General features: G+C 34.9%; 1 protein-coding gene across 1 annotated transcript; it reads right to left on the bottom strand.

The window, feature by feature from the left end:
• Nucleotides 1-208: 208 nt before the first annotated feature.
• Nucleotides 209-14,851, bottom strand: LOC142353928 (lysosomal aspartic protease-like). Its single transcript, XM_075406159.1, has 7 exons — nt 14,302-14,851; nt 8,287-8,469; nt 6,116-6,369; nt 3,747-3,898; nt 1,725-1,844; nt 1,417-1,548; nt 209-556 (listed from the first exon to the last, which is right to left on the bottom strand). The coding sequence occupies exons 1-7, from the start codon at nt 14,620-14,622 to the stop codon at nt 387-389; spliced, it is 1,332 nt and encodes a 443-aa protein (XP_075262274.1). The 5' UTR covers nt 14,623-14,851; the 3' UTR covers nt 209-386.
• Nucleotides 14,852-15,670: the final 819 nt, after the last annotated feature.

The following is a 15,670-nucleotide window of genomic DNA, read 5'->3' as shown; positions in this document are numbered from 1 at the left end:
AAATTTCCGAATTAAGCACATTTTGAGCGAAAGACAACCCGCGTCGAAAATTAAAGTTATTCTTGCTAGATCTTTCAAGACAGTTATTATAATGCAAGTTCTTGCAAGGTAAAGTTAGCCTTAAAAGATTTAAAAGATTCCTGTAAAAATATTGCGAGATTAACTTTGTTTTTGAAAAATCCTGCGATGCGGTTAAAATAATAATACAAGATAAACTTTTGTTTTCGCTTTGGGAAGAGCATAACTTGTGAGCGGAAATTGAACTCAATTCAATCTTTTTTCCCTCAAACATGCCTCTCAATTCCATAATTTAAACCAACTGTAATTTGAGAGGAAAATGAACATAATTCTCTTAATCAGAACAGTTATTGATATTTGTTTCAAATTCACGAAGAATATTCTTCAACATTTGCCTCTGCCAGAGAAATCTGCATTTTTCCCAAGTCGAACTCTGTGTAATATTTGCGCATGAACACATCCCCCAATATCCAGGGTTCTCCCAGGGAAGCAGTGGCTGGGATGACACTGAATCCCAACATACACTCGCCATTGTACTCTAGGGAAAGGCGATACGTAATAACTGATTCCAATCTTGGGAAAAGGGGAAGATAGTTTTGTACAGGTAAAACAACGAACAGGATGCAATGAACAGGGAAAACAAAATTGCAAAAATTTATCATTAAAAGAAGCAATATTCAAAAATCGGCAAAAAGTTTGCTGTTTTGGTGAAATGAGGCCAAGTGCACCTCTTCTACGGTTTTTGAGCTTTATGATTCTGAGACATTTAAAATTGGGAGTTATCAATTCTGTTTGGGAAGATTCTTGTGATTGGAACCTTCGATGAAACGAACGTATGGTAATATTATACAAATTTAGAATGCGCTTAAAAGGCCTGGAAAGAAATTTTGACAAAAAGATATGAGAAACGTGCAAAAATCTTGCAACGTTTTGCATCGAATTAGAACATTTTGCATATCCCTAGACGAACTCCGACGCTTATCTTGCAAGATGCAAGATCCGGACGCCTATCTTGCAAGAAACTAGCAAGATCTTGCAAGATGGACGTCGAAAAATGTTTAAGAAAAAGTGAAATTTTAAATTCCTATGAACGCAAAGATCATTTTCTCTTATGAGTTCAGACACGTGTTTTTCAATCTTGACTTGTCTTCTCGGAAAGTAATTGAAACGAACCACGTTAAGAGGATCGTTCTTACTCTTGAAAAAAAAACAATTTCAACTTGTAATGATATTTTCAGCAGATTTAAATGTAATGGTATTTTCAGCATTTCAGGTCTGATTAACCCCATGAACAGCAATTTTGATCAGAATTCTGTTCGATATTGGCTACTTAGTTTTTGATTTTCTGCAACTAATTTTTTTTCTCATAATTTGAATCAGTTATAGTAAAACATTTGCCTATAATGTAATCCTTGGGTTCCAGAACGAACTCTCTGCCTTTGAACACAAAAACTATGTTGTTTTCAGGTCGTTTTTCCTCTTCAGTCGGATGTTTTCGAGAACAATCCATTGAGTAGATCCCAAACTCATCTAAACATAAATAGAAAAAAATTTTCTTAACATCAATGCAAATAGCTTCGTACATATCTTGATATTATCTTGACATGTATCATTGCAAGATCTTCGCAAGATTATAGTGGATCAAGTGTTTCTTATCAAGGCTATCAAGTTTCGTTTCGCTAAGTACTGAACGCACGTATACTTACCAGTCATATTGGCCCCGATGGTTTCAACCAGTTTGATGACGTCATTAGGTGGTCCCACCACGAGAGAGGTCCCACTGTCCAGAACTGCATAGCACCCGAACCCACACAGCACTGTTCCATCTGCAGAAAAAAAAACAAACGTAATGGAAACAAAGCGACAGATAATTCCCGAGTCGAGTTCTTGTCGAAATAATAATGTAATACTGTAGAGTTGCGGTGAACAACGGTGAAAAAAAAATTAAACGCAAAGCGCCCGGATCTTTTAGCGATGAACGCGGTGAAATTTTGTGCGCCTATCTGTTTTTAGCTGTGAATTTTTTTAAGATTTGCGGTTTATAGCGGTGAAATTTTTATTTTCACCGCATTCACCGGAATTCTTACAAACGGAAACTGCCGTATACGGGTTCGAACCTTTCACCTCCCGCATGTCAACAACTTCTTATTCCACTTCGCCATCTGTCATTCACTTCAAAAATGTTTCTTGTGAAATAATTTCAGATTCAATAAACGTTATGGGGAACAAATGCGTTGAAATTTTGTAGTAGTAGCAGCGAATTGTTTATTTTCACCGCTTAAGCTGTGATAGAAAATATTTCACCGCTACCAACGGGAAGCGCTGAAAACAAAAATTTCACCGGTGATAACTGCGCATCTTCCGAATACTAACCTCAAAACATTTAGTGATTTTTAGCAACAAATTGACTTGAGGTTAGTGGTTCTTTAGGTGATTTTTTCAGACCATTTTCATTTTATGAAAAAATGGATGTCTGATTATGAGTTTGAAATGATTTGGGTAAGTCCTTGTTCCGATTAAAATATACTGTTTTTGAAAACTTTTTTCGCTTAAACGCAACTGCAATCTGATGAATATCTATCTTTTTCTACCGAAAAGTTTTTAGTTTGAATCTAATTGAGTTTTGATCTCAATTGGTGCAGAGGCTTTAAAGACACCCCTTTTGGTAAACTATAAATTTCTTTTACTAAAAAATTCTGTGAAAAATTTCCAATAAATTGAAATGCGACCTTTAACTAATGAGACTGGTTAAAAGGTGGACCAAAAGGGACATCAAAGTTAATTTGTAGAAAGTAAGTCTAAATACACCGACAAAAAAAAACAGACAAATAACGATACAGTCAAAAATTATTCAAATATTTTGCGAAAAATCGTCAATTGCGTCCAATTGATGGTTATTGTGAACAACAATAATTCCAATGTGTTCAACTGTGCCTTTCGCGAACAAACCGCAAATTATAAAGTTTAATTCATTAGAACATTAGAGACACTGTGCGACATGTTTTTATTAACTTTAGCTACAAGTCTACCAAAAAAGAGAAAAAAGTCTCAAAGCTCAAAAATCGATGGTTTATTTTAAAAACATAAATTTTTAAAAGTCAAAACGACCATAATCTTTCAACTAAAAAACTAAATATGTTTCCTTGAAACTATTTAGAAAGCCAATTGGAACTGTCACTAGTACTCATGGAATAGAATTGGCTAACAGTAATCATAAACAGATAACTGTTTTTTTTTAAAAAAAAAAACAATCTTTTCTTCCACTACTGCAGCTATGTGCGCAATTCAGTGACTTTTGTTGTAAAAGTGGTGGATTTTTAATAACGCTTTCTTCTAAAATATCACATAGTTTCATTTAAATTTTGCTTCGCTAGAAACTTGTGCTCATTTAACTTTGTGCAGTTTGCGGTTTTTAGCGGTGGATTATTTTCACCGCTCTCAAAGCATTCACCACTATTTGTTGATTTTAATTTGAGTTTCATTGAATTTAATAGAAAAGATTGCATGCTACGTTTTTGAATTCTGCGTTCCAAGGGATCTTATATGGTACCACTTATATCTTATATCTTTCTAGGATAGGTACATCATTTTCAGACTTGGTCTCGAGAAAAAAAGAGCTTCGCGTAATTAAAATGGAATAGAAAATTTCACAAAAAAAATTAAAAAATCGAAAACATTTAGATGGACCAGTGCGGAAAGTTTTTTGTGTAAATGCTGTGTTTGCTAACTTTCATATAGGGAGCCGACGGAGACAGAGTCCAAATTGACCTGCCAGAATGCGAAGGAGGTCACTGGCAACCGAGTGAAGGGCTCTTTGTAGAGTGAGGGGTCGCTACCCCCAATCACCAACTGGCTGTTTTCTTTGGGGCCAAGGGCAAAACTAAAATAAAACGCTACTGACAAAAATGATAATTTATTTGAACTATACCTGATTGGGCTCAATTGTTTTTTTTTTCACTTTAAATGGGAATTTATTGATGTCTACCAAAACGATCATGATTCAATTTAGGCCGCTTTTTGAATATGAACATGTTATGACTGACAATCTTTTGTTCCTAAATATTGCAAGAAACCTTCTGCCTTACGTCTTTTTCTTACTTATAAAAGATCTAATTTTTCCTTATGTTCACGGTTAAATTTCTGTCGAATGCCATCTGCGTTCACTAAAAAATTAACAGATGATACTGAAAAAGATACTTTTGGTCAGTTGATTTTTCATAATTTTAGTGAGCATTGGCTTGCTTCTGCCCGAAGCAGTAGCTAAATTACCCAACGCCTTCAGAGTGTCACAAGGAACTTTTCAGTTTGCAAACCATAATATTTAAACTCATTCAACAAGATTTCAGAATTATAAACTAAGTCTTTAGCAATTTTTTTCTCATTTCTCTGGATGCAAACAGCTTGCTTTTTGTGTTCAGAATTAGAAAATGAGGTATCGGATTATTTGCAGCACAGCCGCTGCAACAAGTAAACAGAGAATGAGGTCCTCGTTCAAAAGCATTTTGTGAAATTATTTATCCTAACCATTTTTGATTATGGAAATACCCAGGGATACCGAAATTACCAATGATCCAGACTTCGTTTCGGGCCTTTTTTTAATATTTCTTAAGCCTTTTCGTAAACATGAGGCAAAGACTGGATCATGATTTTTTTCTATCTTCATTGTGTCGTTCCTTCACTTGAACTAGCCATAGTCTGAATAATATCACATTTTTGACTGGACAGGTTTTTTATAAGAACATTTGAACGAGCACCACATGAACATGGAAACTCTTGTTTCCGTGATCATGCTCTCGTTCAAATGTTCTTATAAAAAACCTGTCCAGACAAAAATGAGATTTTAATCAGACTATGGCTCGTTGAAGTGAAGGAACGACACAATAAAATCATGACCCAGTCATTGCTTCATGTTTACGAAAAGGCTTCAGAAATTTTAAACGGGCTCAATTTTTTTTTTTCATATCAAAAGTTTTGTCTTATTTATGTACAAAAAAAAACATTGGTCTAGGCAGGTCGAAGTGTTACGTTCTACCCTATTATTTGTTTTGGTGGTGCAAAAACTTTTTAAAAGTTGATGGTCGGCTTTTAGCTTGCCTGTAAAAACAGTTTTCTCGGGTGTAGAAAATGGCTTGTTATGTTGGAGAACGTGGTTCTTTATAGTTTGGTGAGACCATTTTGCCTCAACCATAAGTGCGGGTGCTTTTATAGTGTTTAGAAAAATCCTCGTATGTTTGAATGCACCTCTGTGTACGTTCATAAATGGTCTGCGCCAAAAACGAGGACAAAAAAAACCTCGATCTGTATAAAACACAAATGTTTCTGGCCACTGAAACATTTTGCCAAATACAAAGGCTCTTCCAAATACCTCCCTTACACTACAAAAATTCTTGTTTACCTTCAGATCGAACACTAAGCATGAGAACAAAGATTTTTTATAATCCGGTTTCGTCTTCTGCAATATTGCGCAGAAAAAGTTCTCGTTTTTGAGAAAATTTTTGTCGCCCAAGTTTTGTTATCAAATTTTGTACAATAGAAAAGGTTGCATGTGAACCTTTGTTTTCCAAGATGACTTATCAGATCATGCAAGATGAGAATTTTTCTGCTTGAGAAGGGGTGCGACCACTAGAGTAAGGAACCCGTGGGTTTGGGAGGCAAGAGACCAATTTTTACTGATTTCTAAAATAACATACCAATCTTTTTCGACTATCAACAATTCTCATTATCTTAGGTATGGATGCCTGTCATGCAGAGACTTTAAGTTTTCTTGATCTAATTTTTTTTCACTTCAGTTATTTCTATTCATTCATTAATATTTATACTCTCCCATTGCCACGGAGTTATATATCTGACATTGGACTTCAAGTTTTTTTCAATGGCTTAATGTGTGTTTCATGCAAACGTGTGAGTTGATTACGGACTTTTCAGCAAAATCGTTAAGGCATGTCAATCCATTACAATATAACGGTGAAAGGTTTCAAAATGTCAAACTATTGATTGTGATATGCAACCGGAAAAGACGAAATATCAACTGTTGTTTGTGATACGAGACCAGAAAAGAGTAAGTTTCGTGTATATCTTATCACAATTGATTTCTCACTCGTTGAGGTAGAAAGCGAACACTGGTCTGTCAATCACTCCCGTCTTGTAGGCTTTTAGAATCCAGGTATCTCCATGGTTCGCCGAAAGTGAGGGGAAGGCGAGACCAAAAACCCCATCGAACTCATTGTCGTTCATGTTCGTTATGCTGAGTGTCTCTACAAAAGGTTGTCTCTTCACACACACTTCGCCCACGCAAACTTTGTCTTGATTGAGGAGTCCACGGATGATACCCTGGACGTACTGGATCTGGACCTGAAGAAATGCCAGTTCTGGAGGTCATATAGTCAGTATTTAGACAGTCAATATTTATAAGGTAATATAGTCAGGTACAATTAGAGATATACGAAAAACAGTTTGTACAAAATAGATTTGGAAATTTATGTCATGATGTCATGATGTCATGACATATCATGATGTCATGATTTCTGTGTAACCTGATTTAAGACTCATAAAAGCTTCTTAATTGTCTCCATATCCGTTCATTTCCTCTTATGCTTTCATTCTAAATTATAGTCTAAACGAATTAATACCATTATACTATCGTTTAACCCAGTAATAACACTAATCATTTAAAAGGACAGATGTATATCTAAATAAAATCTAAGTTCGGATTTCACTCCTAAAAATTTTAACGAATTTCGACTGCTGTGAAAAAATGGCTCGCAAAACTCCAAAAGGAAACTCCGGTTGAGGTGCCATCCGGAAGAGACCGCTCCAGGCGAAAGTAACCTCTGATCAAACCCTCCCAGACCAAACAATCCTCTGATCAGACTAAAGTGCGATCGAAACACCATGTGCGCTCCAAGTGTGCTCGAAACTATCTCTAATCAGACATTTCCAGACGGAAATGACATCTGATGAGACCGAAATCAGTTCATTACCAGACGATCGTGCAAGCTTGGCCCAGAACAAACCCAGACCATAGTCCACACGATTGTGTGCTCATAATCACTTCTGATCAAGACTATTCTGCGCGCAAAATTCACACCTGATCAGACTATTATGCGCTCGAAATGACTTCTGATCAGACTCAATTGCGATCGAAATAGTCTGATCAGTCCATGGTTTTCACTATGTACCAATGTCTTTAATTTTGTGGGTCTTTCCCATTATAGCCCCAATGAAATTATAGCCCCCCATTATGGTATAATTACCATGATTGGGAGGGGGGCTATGGGTTATCTGACCACTAAGCTGGGGAGGGGGGGGGGTTATAATGGGAAAGACGCAATTTTGTTTTAATATATATTCATTTCATAAAAATATCTAAATTTATCTAAAGAAAACACCTCTCTAAAATTATTGCTAAAGATAGTGCATATTTCGATCTCGATGGATGAAATTAGACGGTTTTCTATATAAAGCGTCGTGTTCTACAGTTAGTCAAAAAATCTTTTAAGGGAACCCGCATTTTCGATCAGCTGGAACTCTTTGGTTCTGATCAAAGCCATCAGACTCTAGATGTGTCTGCGATCAGAACGCTGCTTTTTGTTGCCTCTTGACAGAGCCAACATCTCTCGGTAGGATTTGGTTCGAGCTCACAATAGCATGATCAGAGGTCACTTCGGTCTGGCAATGGTATGATCAGAGGTCACTTAGGTCTGGGAATGGTATGATCAGAAGTCACTTCAGTCGGGGAATGGTATGATCAGAGGTCAATTCGGTCTGGGTATGGTACGATCAGAGGTCACTTCAGGATGGTAATGGTCTGATCAGAGGCGGATTGAAGCGCACATTAATCTGATCAGAGGAGATTTTGAGCGCAATTGGGTCTGATCAGAGAGCATTTCGTGCGGATTTTTTTTTGAATTTTTTTGTTTTTTTCCAGATCCTGTAATTTTGGTTTGGAAACGCACCGTGTGCGTTGGACTTGGTCTGATCAAAGGTCACTTCCGGAGGGCACCTCAACGTGGAAACTAATGGAAAATTCTTTCGATACCCGTGTTGAACACACCCCCAAAAAGAACCAACTGGAAAATACTCCCTCGCCTATAGAAATCCACCCAAAAAAAAGTGAGAGCGGGGGGTCTATGAGAAGTTATGATGGGGCTTTTTTTATTTCATCCCCTATTTTACAGCAATAAAAAGATGTAAGAGTGGGGCCAATGGGGATAACGGGAAAAGTAAAATATAATCTCCTAGGAAAAACTTCCTGAAGATGATAATCACTTTTCTTCCACCCCATTTGAAACTGGATGAGTGCATCCTGTCAAACTGGGTGTGCAGCTTGCATTCCAGACACGAGACGGGAGATGCCAGAGATGGTATCCAGATATCAGAGGATCCAGTATCGAACACCACTGTGAAGTTCTGAGGGGGGCTTCCTATCTTTACGTCTCCAAAATACTGCACCTGTAGACGGAAAAACTACATAAATTTGAACACTTATAGCGGTACCGTGAACGTAAAAAAACGGAACCGTGATAAAACTGAGGTCCAGACCCAAAACCAAGTATGTCCAGACCCTCCAAAACGGAATGTGTCTGTACCCAGACCTTCATGTGATCTCCTGACTTTCGTTCAAACAAGTTCAGTCTTCTTTTTTTTTCAATGTTTCTGGGCTATGTAATTTTGGGCCCTCGTGAATTCATCTTTGGTCTGGACCAAAATGAATTAATCTGAGACCTCAGCCTATGTGGTTGGCGGGAATGTCAATTATTGCAGTATCTATATCTGGATAATTTATTGTGTTGTCAATAACAATCTCCCTCAAATCAGATTAAAACCGAAGAATTATTTTTTGTTCAAAAAACGTGAAAATTAGCGACCTCTAAGTAAATAGTTTTGTCGAAGAGAGCTAAAGCATGGAAAAGTTTCTAATTATTTATTTTTGAAAGTTCATTCAAGAATTGACAAAAATTTTTCCTTCAAGTATATCAGCTGATTGCTATAGATGACATTACTTGAAACGAAAAGACTGAAAAACGGTGTCGGGATTATCTTTGTTCCGACCCCATTCATTTCGAGATGGGCTGTATTGTCTTTCTCTCTTCAATCAATAAGTTTTCACCAATCAATGTATTTCACCATGGAAAAAACGGCGACCCATGTTGAAATTTCTGTGATTGCTTTCAAGGATCATATATTGTTTCATACTGACCATACTCGATTTTTTGGTACAACCCTGGTATGAAACCAAAGAAATGATACACAATCCTTGTCACAAATCCAAGTTTTTATATATGGCTCCAGCGTGAAATCCAAAATATCTTAGACAGACCATTCATGAAATGTAAGATTAAACTCTTAAAAACACATGACTTTTTTATGAGACCAAAGAAATCATAATTGATCCCAGTATGAAACAAAAAAAGCTCATATATACGAACCTGGTATGGAACGGAAAAAATCACATATATTCCTCGTATGAAAACAAAAATATATATCGATTTTAAAACATGGCACTAAAGAAGCGCGTTTGTGAGATCGTAGATTCTCATTTCACCGAAATAATTATGTTTTCCAGCTTAAAACCGATGAAAGCAAATATGATCTTAATTTGATTCGAAGAAGAAGACTTTCACAAAAAACCCCTTGTGTGTTTTGAAGGATTCTCCACTTCAAAATTATTGGGCTTTAAAGGAATAAAACTGATATTCAGAAACATAATTGCAATTTGGATTTCTAAATTCAGCTCACACATTCTGCTTCTCCACGCTCAGCTAAAAAAAAATTCTGATTTATATCCCAAACTACACTAAATTATAAGCTTCATATAAAAAATTGAAAATCATTGTTTTATTCAAACTGTTTGCGTTTTAAATTTGGGAAAAATTTTAATTTGATTTCCTTATGGGCCAACGAAGGAAGATGAACTGAACAATTCTTAGTCTCGCTGCAGTTTCCCATGCCGCAAATTTTTTTCACTACTGTTCTACCAACAACTACATCCCAATTGTTCTTTAGTTGCTTAATTCCAATGACTAACTTTTGGTAAGCTTGATAGCAACTTGAGTGCCCGTTAATGCAACATAAGTTTGTTCAAGTAACTATCTAACTGTGTAAACATTGAGAACTAATTAATGTCTTTTTTGAATTCGATTTTAGGTATTCACTCATTCTGTTTTATTTCGATTTTATATAAATTTTCGCTATCTTGGTTGTGAACTGAAAATCTGTCTATTTATTATCTTTGGTTGAATCTATTTTTCTTTTCGTATCAAGAATATAGTTAGTAAGATCCTCTCTCAAAAACTGTCTCAATTGAAGAAGATCTTGTATCCTGCGACTCATTTTTCTTTAATTTTTCAATTAAAAAAGAAACTAAACGAAAGCTTTCATATAAATTCAAAAGAAGACAGAGGTAACGACTTACTGTAACAAAGTACAGAAAGAATTGCTGTAGAGTCTGACGAGAGAAATTGTTGTTTCAATTGAATGAGTCTAGTAAAATAATTTTGTTTTCGCTGCTTGACTCTAGAAATTGATCTGAAAATGTCTTGTTTATCAGCGTTAGTGTGAATCACAATCCCGTTTAATTGGAATCTCTAGAATAGAGAAACTGTTGCCGTTTATTTCAATAAGTTTCTGGTGCAATTTCAAAAACTATTTGCATTCTTTCAAAATCTGTAACTAATCATTGTAAGAGTGTGCTCTTAAATACAGCTATAAGAAATTGATTTAAGACTTTTAATGGCAAAATTTGGATACTTTTTTTAAAAAGTAAAGCCTTGTTTGAAATTTCTATATCGGAAAATCAAGAAACAAAATTTTTAGTCCAAAAAATATCGTTAAGTGAATGTTTGTCGTGATAGAAATTAGCCCACACATTTTATTGAAAACTTAAGCTTAAAAGTGACTCATTTATAATCAAAAGCATTTACTGATGCTCTTTTGTTTTGTTGAACAATTTGTTTAGTTTTAACAATTTTTTTTGAAAACATCCGTTGCCATTCACTTGCTCATAAAAACAAAAAATTAATAAAGAGCTTCAATTTATATGGTTCGCTCAATTTATTTTGCCAGCACCCATGCTTCAAATTGAGTTTTAAAAAAATTGAAGAACTAAAAACATATGCTAATATATGTTTCAACAGGTTTTGGTTGCGCAACAGTTGTAAGCCTGGCTTGGAAATATAAAACGCTTTTGGCGAATAGACAAAACGCATCAGAATTTAAAAATTGCTTGGATTTACAGATTTTTTTTGAGTTTCCATTGATGCCTATAGCTACTGCTTCTGCAAAAATCTAAAAAGTCACTAACTCCTTGAAAAAATCCACACTGGCATTCTCTTTTAAAGGAGCAGTTAAAAGTAGAGCGCAAGTAATCGTTTTTCAAAAGATATTCAAAATTTCTTAGGTTGGAGAAATAAAAATTAGATTTGATTGAGTGACAAGATTAACAAATTCCTATAAATAAGTTTTGGGAAAAAGAAAGAAAAATTGATCTTTCTGAACAAAAAAAAAATTTCAAAACAAAAGACAGATGTTTTGAAGCTGACTGATTGGCGAAAAAGAGTTAAACTTGGACTGGATAAAAATTTCAATTTTGCGAAATTTTTTTCCACTCTTTTTGTTCCTTCGCCTTCTTCAAGACTTTCAACGAACGAAAGACGTCTGTTGGTATTGACTTTTTCATATATAAGAACAGAAAAAAGCTCTTAAAGCGCATGAGAGACTGCAGATAGTTTTGGATCAGAAGTCGATTATTTTCAGCTTTTATCAGAGCTTACTGAAAGCAAACAAAAGTTTTCAACAAAACGAAACTCTGTTTTCATCTATTCTGGATCAATCTAGGAGGTTGTAAAAAGAGATCGACAAAGAGGCTCTGTAGTTTTGTTTGAAAAATGCTGATGTGACGACCCAGCTCATCCAATTTTTTTATCATTGTCTATGAGATGAAGAGAAGTTCGAAACTGAATATACGAGCAAACAAGATTGAAAACCCAAACGACTTAATAATCATGTCGAACAACAGCTCTCCTAAAACCTAGAAAGTTTACAACTACGGAATAATACAAATGCAAAAAGATCAAAACCAAAAGATGAAAACGGCAAAAGCTCAATATATAATTTCTTAAAGCATTTAGTAACAAAGAAAAAGTACCATCAAACCTAGACCCCACAATTTACTTGTCTTTAACAGACGGGATTCGTCTTCAAGGGGCTAGGTAACAAGTCAACAGGTAGCGAAGGGAGCAAATCTCAAAGGTATTGATTTTTTTGAGATCAAACACCTTTAGAACCTAAAACAACCACTACTTTTAAATAGAAAATAAAAAATTAAAAATGCTGTAAAAATTACACAAAAAGAAAACCAAGAAGACCTGTCTGACCAAGAAGACCAAGTGAGACTAAGCGATTGGGCAGGGCGAAAAATGACAACAGTTACAGCAACACAAAAAAAGTATGAAAACCCTTAACAAAATCACAAAGCGTTGAAAGCTGTGAAATGATTACCTATTAATTTAGTTTTATACATTTCTAATCCAGTTGACTTTCATATTATTTACACCAGATTTTAAATGAAAAACTATATAAATTCACCTGGGTCAATTCAATGGGACTTGTTAATGAAGGGATATGTGAAAAGACGACAAAAAGAAACTCAAACATAAACCACTCACCAGATTTTTATGAATACTCTTGGTGTCCAGGTCACAAAGCACCGGTTACATCATCGATGCCGACAAAAAACTACAGATTGACAAAAATCAGAAAAAGCTTGGTAAATTTAAAAATATACTGATAACTTTTTGCAACAAACAACACAACGATCTGCAAAAGCTACCCATTGGCTTTCAAATGACATCAGAAACAAAATTGCAAATCCAACTCAAGATGAAGCTAACGAGACCTGAAGTTAATCAGCGATTTTCATGTGACTACAAATGGATCAAAAAATAAAGTCAACAAAAAAAGTTCTACTAAAACTGCGACATGTGTCGAATTCTTGAAAATAGGCTGTTCAATTTCAGTTTTGATTGTGATTAACTTTATCTCGTTTCAATTTCGGTTCGCACAATCTGAGTTCGCAAACAGTTTATACGTTTTGAACAGGTATACAGAATTAAATAAATAAACCAATTTTCAAGAAAACTATTTTTATATTAACGTTATTTATATTACTCATTAAAAACCTACGCTTTGAAACAAAAAGATTCTTTTTATAAACCTAAACCTCAAAAGGCAGACATCAAAGTTTACGACAAAACAAATTTTACGATTCCAAAAAAGGAAAACAGAGACCGGCAAGAACAAAGAATTGCAAATAAAAGTGCGCAAAGAATATGTCGAAGCCGTGGAAACAGTTAGGTTTCTGCAAAAAGTTTAAACGCTAATGGTGACTCGTCATCACAGTGATTAAATGACAAAAAAGATCCACAATTATGAACTTTAATCAAAAATCGGAATGTTTTTTGAATCCTCGTATTTTCAAAGAAATATAACCATTGGTCAAAGATAAATTCTCCCAATATACTACTTTTTGTTTCAGTAGAGCAAATTTAGGATCTGTCATCTGTGGGATCAAACTATAAGTTGTTAAGTTTCTCCTTTTTTTCATCTTTCTAAAATTTTAATTTTAAAAATTTTTTATTCTCTTATACTTTTTGTAAAAATTTTCTTAAAAGGCGTAACAGCCATTTGTAATAAACTCGATGCATTAGAAAGGATCACATAACTTTATAAAGATCTCAATGTTAAATTTTGTCACGAATTCATGGGGCAACGATTAAGGCGGCAAATAAAGTGAAAACTATAAATTTCAACAAACATATTAGAAAACACAGTATTCAAACCATATACAGCATGCAGTACTTCCTGAAATCGAAAATATGTTGAAAGGGCATCAATTGTTAAATGGACTTTATTGTTTGTGAAAACTTGAACTAAAAACAGTAATAAACACAGCGCTCCAATAAAATTTGATTCTTCCTGCTTTTAAAATTCCCGAGGAGAGGAAAATTAGCCTTTTCATTGCGACTCTTCTACAAAAAAAACAGTAATATACTTTACAACAAAACAATTTGATACACACACACACACGCACACACACACACACACACACACACACACACACACACACACACACACACACACACACTAAATGATGTCGGAAAAATAATTTTTGGATGGGATTCTATCTTGAGCAGGTTCAAATAGAGCTAAATAGAGCTAAATTTTTTTCAGCACTCTATTCATTCTACATCCTATTAATTGCAATATGTATAACGCAAGTCTTACATTAATATAATTCTTCAAGGCCTCGTTGAATGAAGTCCGTTCTCTGGTGTCAAAACTGTTGTAATAATAGTAACTATCATTTGTGCTCTGTGCTGATAGTACCATCGTTTGATGCTCAACTTGGGTTCTGAGGAAGGATTTGATTCCAGAGTTGCCAGTTTTCCTGTTGTCTGTTCTCTCTTCTTTTTCCTTTTTCGGACATCCTTGCGGAGATTTTGCACATCCCTTGTGCAATTTCACTTTGAAAACAGCTTGCGAAGTTAAACTAATAAAAACGCTAAACAGTATAATTTCGATCCAAAGTATCAAGTTAGCTTTCATTGTTTTTTGTAGTAAAATAGGGCAAAAATCGACTGTAATATAACAATTCACAAATTTTTTATTATATGGCGACGTGTCATTTGTAATTGTTCACTGTTTTGGTAATTATTTTCGACTTAGTTCTTTCAGTGATATTTAATATCCTTCAAAACTGCATTTATAAACGTGTCTTATAACATAGGAGAAAGCGATGGTTATTTACAACAATGGTTATCCTTGTTGCTTCAAGTTCTGGATATTTGTTTTAATGTTTGTTTGGTTTGTTTATCTATTTATCGACACGTCGTTTCAAAATGACCTTATTGACACTGAAATTTTGTCAAAATTTTAGAAAATGAGACTAAATTTCTGCTTAAATTACTAGATTTTCCTTAAAGTCAACCCTCTCCCACTTTCACTGCATGTTGTTGTGTACCGTTGGTTGCAGGAAAGAGAATGAGTAATTGTTCCGACCCACCACAGCGCGGGGGGGGGGTGATAATATGCTCAACTGGTTTTTTGTTGAGTCATAAATTTGGCCGATCGATATATATTCATGGTAGAGAGTTGATAAAGCTATCATTAGCAAACCCTCCAGCGTAGAATATATAATTAAAAACTTTTTGGATTGAATTTGGTTCTTTCCGTCGAGGTTTAAAGTTTCGTGGACATTTTACTGATTTCGGCTGCTTTGTTCACATTTTCCAAATTTGTTTTCGTCGATTTTGCTACATATTAGTTACAATTGTTTGATGGGTTATTAGTTTTACATTTAAGGACAGAGGAGCGTTGTTGAATGGTTGGATCCAAATTTTTGGCTGAAATCTTGATACAAATTTTCAAAAATCAGACATTTTAAATCAAAAATGAAATCGAAAAAAATTTTAGTCCACTTTGTTGCATTTGCAGTAAATCTTCAAAAACTTCAAACGCAACCTTCTCAAGTCCCATAAAGGGTAAATTGTACTCCTGTTTTTATGGAAATGCTCCGCCACAATTGACACTATTACATGTGTTTGATGGACGCGCAGCAATAGCAAGGCTTGTATATGTCTAATCGAGTATTTTT

The sequence above is a fragment of the Convolutriloba macropyga genome, chromosome 15 (genome assembly GCF_964194025.1).
Source record: "Convolutriloba macropyga chromosome 15, txConMacr16.3, whole genome shotgun sequence".
In the NCBI taxonomy this organism is placed as follows: Eukaryota; Metazoa; Xenacoelomorpha; order Acoela; family Convolutidae; genus Convolutriloba; species Convolutriloba macropyga.
This window is presented reverse-complemented; position numbering and strand designations above follow the sequence as displayed.

What these genes read in the sequence shown, in the direction of transcription:
- LOC142353928 (XM_075406159.1), bottom strand. Translation starts at nt 14,622, where the DNA reads ATGAAAGCTAACTTGATACTTTGGATCGAAATTATACTGTTTAGCGTT. An exon ending in TTCGCTTTCTACCTCAACGA is followed by an intron (nt 3,899 to 6,115) that starts GTGAGAAATCAA and finishes GTTTTATTTTAG; the next exon opens with TTTTGCCCTTGGCCCCAAAG. An exon ending in ACCCAAGGATTACATTATAG is followed by an intron (nt 557 to 1,416) that starts GCAAATGTTTTA and finishes GCCTTTCCCTAG; the next exon opens with AGTACAATGGCGAGTGTATG.